Source organism: Tupaia chinensis, unplaced genomic scaffold, assembly GCF_000334495.1.
Source record: "Tupaia chinensis unplaced genomic scaffold, TupChi_1.0 Scaffold000227_1, whole genome shotgun sequence".
Lineage (NCBI taxonomy): Eukaryota > Metazoa > Chordata > Mammalia > Scandentia > Tupaiidae > Tupaia > Tupaia belangeri.
The window spans coordinates 30,488-39,268 of NW_006159702.1; the positions used below are offsets into that span (position 1 = coordinate 30,488).

Below are 8,781 nucleotides of genomic sequence, written 5' to 3' on the forward strand. Positions count from 1 at the left end.
TTTTTTTTTTTTTGAGGCCAGCAGGTGGCATGGTGGTTAAAGGCACTGGACTCCCACATGACCAGCTGTGGTTTGACTCCCAGACCTGGAGGCTTCCTTTCTCCCTTACTCTCTCTCTCTGTCTCCGGATCTCTCTCTGGAAATATTAAAATAATAATAAAGTTAAATAAAATAACTCTTTAAAAAATAAATTTAAAATCTTTAAAAAAAATTTTTATATTTAACTTTATTTATTTATTTTAATTTGACCATAGATGGACAGACTAAGAGAGAGAGAGAGAGAGAGAGAGAGAGAGGGAAAGTGAGAAACCAAGCTGCCAGGTCTAGACTCAAACTACAGGCGGCCATGTGGGAGTCCCACAGCCCCAACCACCACACCACCTGCCGACCTCAGTAATTTATAATTTTTAATTAAACTTTTTACCGTGGGACACTTATTGATTAACAACCATTTGCAATAAATAATACAGAGAGTGAAAAAAAAAAGAAATGTATTATTATTGCTAAAGGACAAATAATTGGTTAACTTCTTGCTGTTGCTTTAAATTCCACACTTAGTTATTCTACTGAGGACAGACACTAGGCCACCCATTATCACAGCCAGTGTCATGATGAGCATCTCTGAACATCTCCCCACTTCAGATCTGTGCAAAAATTTCTCTGAAATCTGCACGCCCATGAGTGAGCTTAGGGCTTAGTCCCTCTTTGTACTTACTTTGTCACAACACTGCCAGGTCACCTTCTGAAATGCCTGCTTCCTGCTCATGGCTTTGCCAATACTTGATATTTATTATCCTCTTTCTGATGTTTGTCATTTCAAGGAACGTAAAGTGGTATCTCACTGCTGTTTTCTTTTGGAATCCTGCAATAACTAGTGATATGGCCATTCACGTAGTTCATGGCGCTTCTATTTTTGTATTTATCTGACATCAGGAGGATTGGAACATTTCTGATTATGTTTTTACAACATTTACCTGATGGATTGTTAAATTAACATGGGTGTTACTAAAATCTAAGAAAATAGGAAATAAACCTAATTTGAAGTTCAGTATGTATTTTCTAGAAGTAAACTAGAAATATTATAGCCCCTGGAATATTAATTGAATCCATTAAACATACTTTAAACCTGATGCCACTTTAATTCAGCTAGTGTGCAAAGAGTACACCTGCAAGTTATTCACTTCTGAATAACATACAGGTTAGCAAATTCTAACTTTTTTATTTTTTAGAGGTTTTTTTTTTTGCTATAGGGCATGTGTGCTCATCAGAAAGACAGAGAGACAGAAAGCGAGAAATAATCCCCCAAGGGGATGGCCACACCACAATCCCTTCTCCTCTATTCTCCTCTTGGGATCTTGGGCACACACGCACATGTGCCCAGCCTGAGTTTAAGCCACTGGGTCCAGAACTCAAACCACGATCGACTACATGGGAGTCCAGCAACATAGCCATTACACCAAATGCTGGTCCCACAAATTCTAAAATATCATAGTGACCAGTATAGGAAGAATGTAATAAATCCTATAATTAGAAATAATTATCAGAAGAGAGACTATTTAATAAGATGTAAATCTTGGCCCAGCAGGTGGCATGGTGTTTGGGGCACTGGACTTCCACATGGCCAACCATCATCTATGTCCCGGACCTGGTGGCTTGTTTGTTCACTTTCCTTCTTTTTCCCTGGTCAAATTAAAAAATAATAATAAATAAATAAAATTAATAAAACAATAGCTTATAAAAAAATAAATATTTTAAAAAGTAAATCTTTTGCTATCATCAATAATAAATAAATAAAATTAATAAAACAATAGCTTATAAAAAATAAATAAAATATTTTAAAAAGTAAATCTTTTGCTATCATCTTTCAAATAGTAAGAACAGAGGACTATGACACTCACCAACACCGTTCAACCCAATAGACTCTCTCGGCCAGCCTTACAGTAACAATTCAGGGTTTCTAGAAGGAAACTTATGGCCCTCACTATTTTTTTTCTTAGATTTTTTTTAAGGCTTTTTTGCCATAGGGCATATGTGCTTGCTAGAGAAACAGAGAGAAGAAAAATGAGAAATCACCCCCCAGGGGGATGGCCATACCATAATCCCTTCTCCTCCAATCATAAAGAATTTGCCACTGACAAATTTCCAAGATGGAAAATGAAAGAAGACAGCAGAATAACATATGTATGTGTGTTTGTACTCCATTTTTATTTTTTCCCCAAGTTTATTTTTCTCTTCCATGAAAAAGGAAGACAGAAAGAGAGACACAGGTGGCCCCGCCAGCTGAAATCACGAACACGTGTGTTTGTGCCCAGCACGCACAGGAACCATGCACAGGAAGAGCTGGCCTTGTAAACCTGGGGCCTTCCCAAGCAGCTCAGCACTTGGGAGCATTGTGTTACTGCTGCACCACCATGGCTGGCTTCCTATTTAGATTTTTTAAAATAAATCTGTGTCTAAGGACAGAGTTATGAATACAAATGAATTGAGAAAGGTCTGGAGGACACAGGAAAACTGTTAATGGTTGTTCCAAGGAGGGGAATAGAAATGTGAGGAAGGGGCTGTGTGAAGATGGTTTTCTCAGAGAGGAGAAGTGGAAGAGCCACTTGAGACCATTAGGTTCATAAAAGTGTTGAACTCTTTCACTAACTCTGTCCTGAAGGGGAATATTTCTTCGAAAACTTGGTGTTACTTTGATTTTGCTCCCATGGATTATTTATAGTTTCTTTTATACTATAAAATAAAACAGGGATACTGAAGGCTGCAGAAACAATTACGTAGCTGAATGTACCATTCATGTAGTAAAACTGTTCATTCTTTTTCTTACAAATTATTTTTTAATATTTTTAAAGAATTATTTTTTATTTTAACTTTATTATTATTTTCTAATTTGACCAGAGAGAGACAGAGAAAGAGAGGGGAAAAGTGAGAAAGGAAGCCACCAGGTCTGGGACCCAAACCGTGGTTGGCCATGTGGAAGTCCAGCACCCTTAGCCATCACCTCACCTGCCAGCCCCAGTACCACTCACTGTTCAGTCAAGAAGCGTAGTTTCATCAGTCCCCACTCCTGGAATCTTGCTTGTGTGTCCTGACTTAATCTCAGCTTCTTTCTTTATAGTTTTATTATTCATGCATAAGTTTCTAGACTTGAACATTTTAAAAAGTATATTAAATATTTTAAGTCTTTCTTCACCTTCAGGTTTCTCCTGATTCCTCTCTTTCCTTACTGTTTATGTGATAAAGAATCTGAGGCCCTTAGTTTCCCCACAGACTGAATGTGCTGATGGTACTTTCCTGATGTAGTTCACCATGCTTCTGTGGGCTTTGTAGTTTCTGCAACTTCCATTGCAATCAACTTCTTTAAAATTTAAATACAGCCCCTCCTCACTTAACGACCTACGTGTTTAAGGACCACTGGGACTTAGGATTAGTTCTCCAGCTAGGGAATCCCCTTATTCAAGTCCATGAGAGTCTTGGGAATCACCTATCTCAGTCTTTGTCTTATTCCCAGTCAGTTAGTATTCACTACATGAAGCATTCACAGTCATGCAAGACTGCATATTTCATTTATAAATTTTTACCTTATTGTACACTTCTGGTAGTATTCAGATACAAAAACGATTATGCCAGATTTATATTATTGTGTTGGGTGTCATGTCGCTTTCTGGCACCTACCTAATGTATGCTTTTGGTATGGATAGAATTACATTATTCCAGTGTGGTGCCCTATGATATCTATTGAAAAATACATACCCTATGGCACCAAAACACACCACAAGACATTGCCTTTAAGCGCTTGGCTTAAAGACCAATTCACTTAACAACTTAGTAATGAACTTGGTGATTAAGTGAGGAGTGTCTGTATATAAATATAATCAGAACCAGATGGGACCTATCAGTTGTCTTTATGGCTTTTAAAAATAATGATTCTTAATAAAAATCACAAGTAAAAGAAACAGTCTCAGGGAATTCAAAGGAGAATGCTAAAGCCATGTATTACGGATCTCTTATAGGAAACTCTTTTTAAGGGAATAGCAAAAGCTTTCTCATTACAGAAAGAGAGATTAGCAAAGTAAGTTTATAGAGATAGGTAGCAGATTTGCTTTCCTGTTTTATATCCCTAATTGAAAGCAGCATTCTAAGAATACTTGAAGAAAAGAAAGCTATTCCATTTTTAGAGCAATCCAACCCAAAACTGACTTTGCTCACATGAATGAATATAAATGCCCAGAGATGACATCCAGAGGAAAGGTGCAGCCCTCATCCCACTGCTCCCCCTAGTGATAAGAAAAGGCACTTTTCACTTTTAATGCAATGGTTAAAATGTGAGGCCATTTTAAACTTTCCATGTTCACTATCTTTGAACCACGTTGTAAAATGATCAGATTTTACTGAGATAAACGGAGTCCTAAATAGGTGACAGGTTTAATTCTGTCCAGGATGCACAAGATCAAATCGGGCAGAAAAGGGGGGGGGGGATTCCAATCATTTAGAGATGGAGTAGGAAAATGTTCTGCTGTAGATTCTGGGAATTATTCTTCCTCTGGATTCCTTCAGGACTAAACTCTTCTCAAATTTTGATTTGTACGTAGGTGGACCCAAAGCAGCTGCTGGAAGATGGGATAAGGAAGGAGCTAGTCAAACGTGTTGCTTTTGCCCTGCATCGGGGATTGATATTTAACCCTCGTGCCAAGGTACTAAATGGCCGAAGCTGATTGTCTTTTTCTCTACTCAGCTGGCGAGTTGGACTAGAATACCATCTTCAACCTATTATGATCGAGATCTTTCCCCATCTGATGTGTTACCTGATCTTCAATACAAACACAAATGTGCTTTTTGCTTCTAAATTGTAATCCATTTATAGTCTAAGAAAATATTTTTTAAAGCAGTGCTTTTTCCCTTCACTTGATTCCTAAGTTTATGAATAGAACAGGTGTTTATGAGTCAGAGTTACTTCTTAGAGTTAAACGAACTTATTAAAAAAGATAGGAACTATAAAGGCTATAATTTTAATTTTGTTCTATCCTTTAGGGAATATGATCATTTTTCTCAAGAGACAAAAGGCCTGAAATTTATATATAGGGTATTTTTCACTTCAGTAAGTTCTTTTTTTTTTTTTGGAGGGGGGCGTGCTATGGGGCACGCATGCTCACCAGAAAGACAGAGACAGAGAGGCAGAAAGTAAGAAATCATCCCCCAGGGGGGATGGCCACGTCACAGTCCCTTCTCCTCCATTCTCCTCTCGGGATCTTGGGTGCAGGCACACACACGTGCAGGGTGTGAGTTTAAGCCACTGAGTCCGGGACTGGAACTGCATTTGACTACATGGGAGTCCAGCACCATAGTCATTATGCCAACTGCCGGTCCCTCGGTAAATTCATTTTAAAGTATTTCAAAGTTAGATAAATTCATCAAATGTCATAAGAAAAGTTATTAACATTAATTTTTTATATTATTTTATATGAAGCTTCCTTCCCTAGTACAGGAAATCTGTCCCTTGCTAAAAGTTCGGCCATCAGTAGCTGCTCACTCTAGGTGAGGTAGGAAATAAGTATTTCCAAATCATGAACTGTCTTCAACCATGACTGTGGTCTCTTCATTGGTGTGTCATCACAATTCTACTGTAAAGTATTGATAGTTTACAATCTGTTCCAACATAATAATTTACATTTCTCTTTTCGTGTAGCCAAGTGAATTAATGCCCAAGCTGAAAGAGTTAGGAGCTACCATGGATGGATTCCATCGTTCTTTTGAATATATACAAGACTACGTCAGCATTTATGGTCTGAAGATTTGGCAGGAAGAAGTATCTCGTATTATAAATTATAATGTGGAGCAAGAGTGTAATAACTTCTTAAGAACAAAGGTATCTAAAACAATTTTTAATTCTTGACTATGTTTCCTATTTTTCATGTTTAAAGTATACATCCCAAATTTCAGAAATGCCAACAGGAATGCTTACTTAAATACTAAAAATTAGGCCAGTGGTGGCTTGGTAGTTGAGGCACTGGACTCACATGGTTGACCATACTTGGAGTCCCTGACCTGGAGGCTTGTTTTCTCACTTTCCCTCTCTCTCTCTCTCTGGTAAGCACATGCATCTGATAGCAAATTAAATAATAATAATAATAATAATAATAAATAAAATTAAATAACTTTTTTTTAATATACTGAAAATCAGTAAGCACTAGGTATTCTGAGTACCTTTAGAATACCTTCAGGGGGGTATGAGGGTTGCAAAAATTTGATTTGGTACCTGACCTTGGGAGTTTATGTTTTAAGGAGAAAGTAAACGTAATTAAGTGACTACAGTATGGAGCTGCTTTTTGTAATTGTTATAACCAAAATACTGAGAACTCAAAAAAAATTAGGACTTCAGTTGGGTTTAATCAGGGCATATACCTAGGAGTGGGGTTCCTGAGACATATAGTCTATCCTTATCTTATTGAGGCACTGTTGAACTGTTTTCCACAACAGTGACACCATTGTATCACCAGCAGTGTGTGAAGAGTTCCAGTTGCTCTTTTTCTTTTCTTTTCTTTCCTTTTTTCCTTTCTTCTCTTTTTGTTGTTGAGAGATTTTTGCTGTAGGGTATGTGTGCTTACGGGAGAAACAGAGAGAGACAGAAAGTGAGAAGTCATCCCCTGCCATGCCATAATACCTTCTCTTCCATTCTCCTCTCAGGATCTTGGGAACGCACGTACACACGTGTGGCTGGCATGAGTTTTAAGCCACCGGGTCTGGGACTTCAACCACGGTTGACTAAATGGGAGTCCAGCGACATAACCATGATGCTATCTGCTAATCCCCAGTTGCTGTACTTCTTAAAGAACACTGGATATTTTCCATTATTTTATTATGGCCATCCTATTCAGTGTGAAGTGATATCAGACTATGGTTTTGACTTGCATTCCTTAATGGCTAATGCTGCTGAGCATCTTTTCACATGCATGTTGGCTATTCATATGTCTTCTTTGGAAAAACTGCCTACTAACTCCTTTGCCTATTTTTTTTACTTGAGTAAGTTTGATTTGAGTCAGTAGTTAACAGAGACACTCCAGTTTTTATGTAGAAAACTGATATTTTCAAAAAGGTTGAATATCTTCCAACCTTATGATATTTTGGATTTTTATGTTACTCTGATACATATCAACTCATAAAACAAAAGCCAGAAGTTCATGTGTCTTTCCTTTTCTCACTTCTCCTTAGTCAGTTCACTTTTTCACAGATGTTTCTTTTCATAAATGTTATATGTGGCACTTTGGGAAGCTCTTAATACAGTTTAAAGAGTTCCATCGTCAAAATCAAGAAACATTTATTATCACTGTTCATGAAGCATTTGTAAAGTTATGTGGAAAACAGGTAACTAGGTTACTTTATCGAAGGTGTACTAAATATATATGGCTTTGTTTTCTAGATTCAAGACTGGCAAAGCATGTACCAGTCTACTCACATTCCAATACCAAAGTTTACCCCTGTGGATGAGTCTGTAACGTTTATTGGTCGACTCTGCAGAGAAATCTTGCGGATCACAGACCCAAAGTAGGTACATCTGAGTTCTCCTGAGAATAGCTGGCAGAATTAGCCAAGAGAAAATGATTCTCTGCTTTCTCTATCTATACAGTACCTTGTTGAATTCCCATAAACTAAATATTCTCTTGATGTGGCTCCTTTATATCGCCTTCTCATCCAGCCCTATTTTGTCACTAGAAACTTAGGAAAGTTAGCAAACTGTTTATAAACTTCTTCCAAAATTTCCAGCAGAAATGAGGAATTTTGTTTGACTCATGGGCCAGAAAGAGTAAATGACCCAAAAGGCTTTATAGCTTCTCCTTTCTTGGTACTCGGGCTGAATCACTGATGCCCTCCTAGAATATTCTCCAGCTAAATCTCTATTAATATATGCAGAGAAGACTAAGATGGATTGGAATTTCCATGCCATGTATGATATCACTGTCAGAACTGGGCGTCCCTCAAGTGATATATTCATATACTGCCTGGGTGGCAGAAGGACTCTGAGAAGCCTGAAAGTAGAAGTTGTAGGCAGTTCTGGAAATCATCTCATTCTGTCCTAATTTATCTCCAAATTTAAACCACTCTTGCTCTGAGGGCTCCTTTTGCTCCTTCTCAAGCCTCATTCTGTTAAGAAAGTTGACCATATAATCGAGAATGCTTATTGAAAATGCGGAGACTGGGACTCCACCCTAGATCTACTGAATTCAATTCTCCAGAAATGGGATGTGGATTTGTATATTTTAACAAGCTCTTTCAGTGATTCCAGGACCCTCTCTCTCAGTGTTTGAGAACCCTTAAATGGCAGCTAAGAGTATAGTTTTGGAATCAGGTCTATGTGAGCCTCAGTAATCTGGAAAATGTGGATGGAATGAGGTAACACATGGAGAAGTCTTAGCACCATACCTACCCGCCACATAGCAAGTGCTTAGTAAATGTCGTTGGTTGTTATCGTTGTTATCAGCATACTCATCGAGAGTTGGTCAGAAGATGCATCTACAAATTTAAGAAAGTAGGAAGAAAGGGCAAGTTGCTTTGTCGTAGTCTCAAACATTAGGTAGAACACAGGAATTCTGAATTCCTTTGTTAAAATAGACCTGACACAGGTTCTATTTTGCCCATCTCTGGGAATTTAAAAGCCTCCTAGAGACAACAGGACTTAAGTCATTTAGCCTGACAGCTAAAACTAACCTTGACTTCTCAACCCAAGTCACCAACAGCCCAACTCAGTGGAAATAAACAATTTAAAACTGTAATGTAGTGTAGGGTAGG

The 8,781-nt window shown here is 37.9% G+C and overlaps 1 protein-coding gene across 1 annotated transcript in view; it reads left to right on the forward strand.

Annotated features, from left to right (window-relative positions):
* WASHC5 (WASH complex subunit 5) overlaps positions 1–8,781 on the forward strand; it is a gene marked incomplete at its 5' end in the record, with an annotated part of 67,697 nt that overhangs the window by 30,263 nt on the left and 28,653 nt on the right. Inside the window, 3 exon segments of the mRNA XM_006148031.2 lie at positions 4,590–4,691; positions 5,684–5,863; positions 7,415–7,539. Of these exon segments, the coding sequence (XP_006148093.2) occupies positions 4,590–4,691; positions 5,684–5,863; positions 7,415–7,539 (407 nt within the window).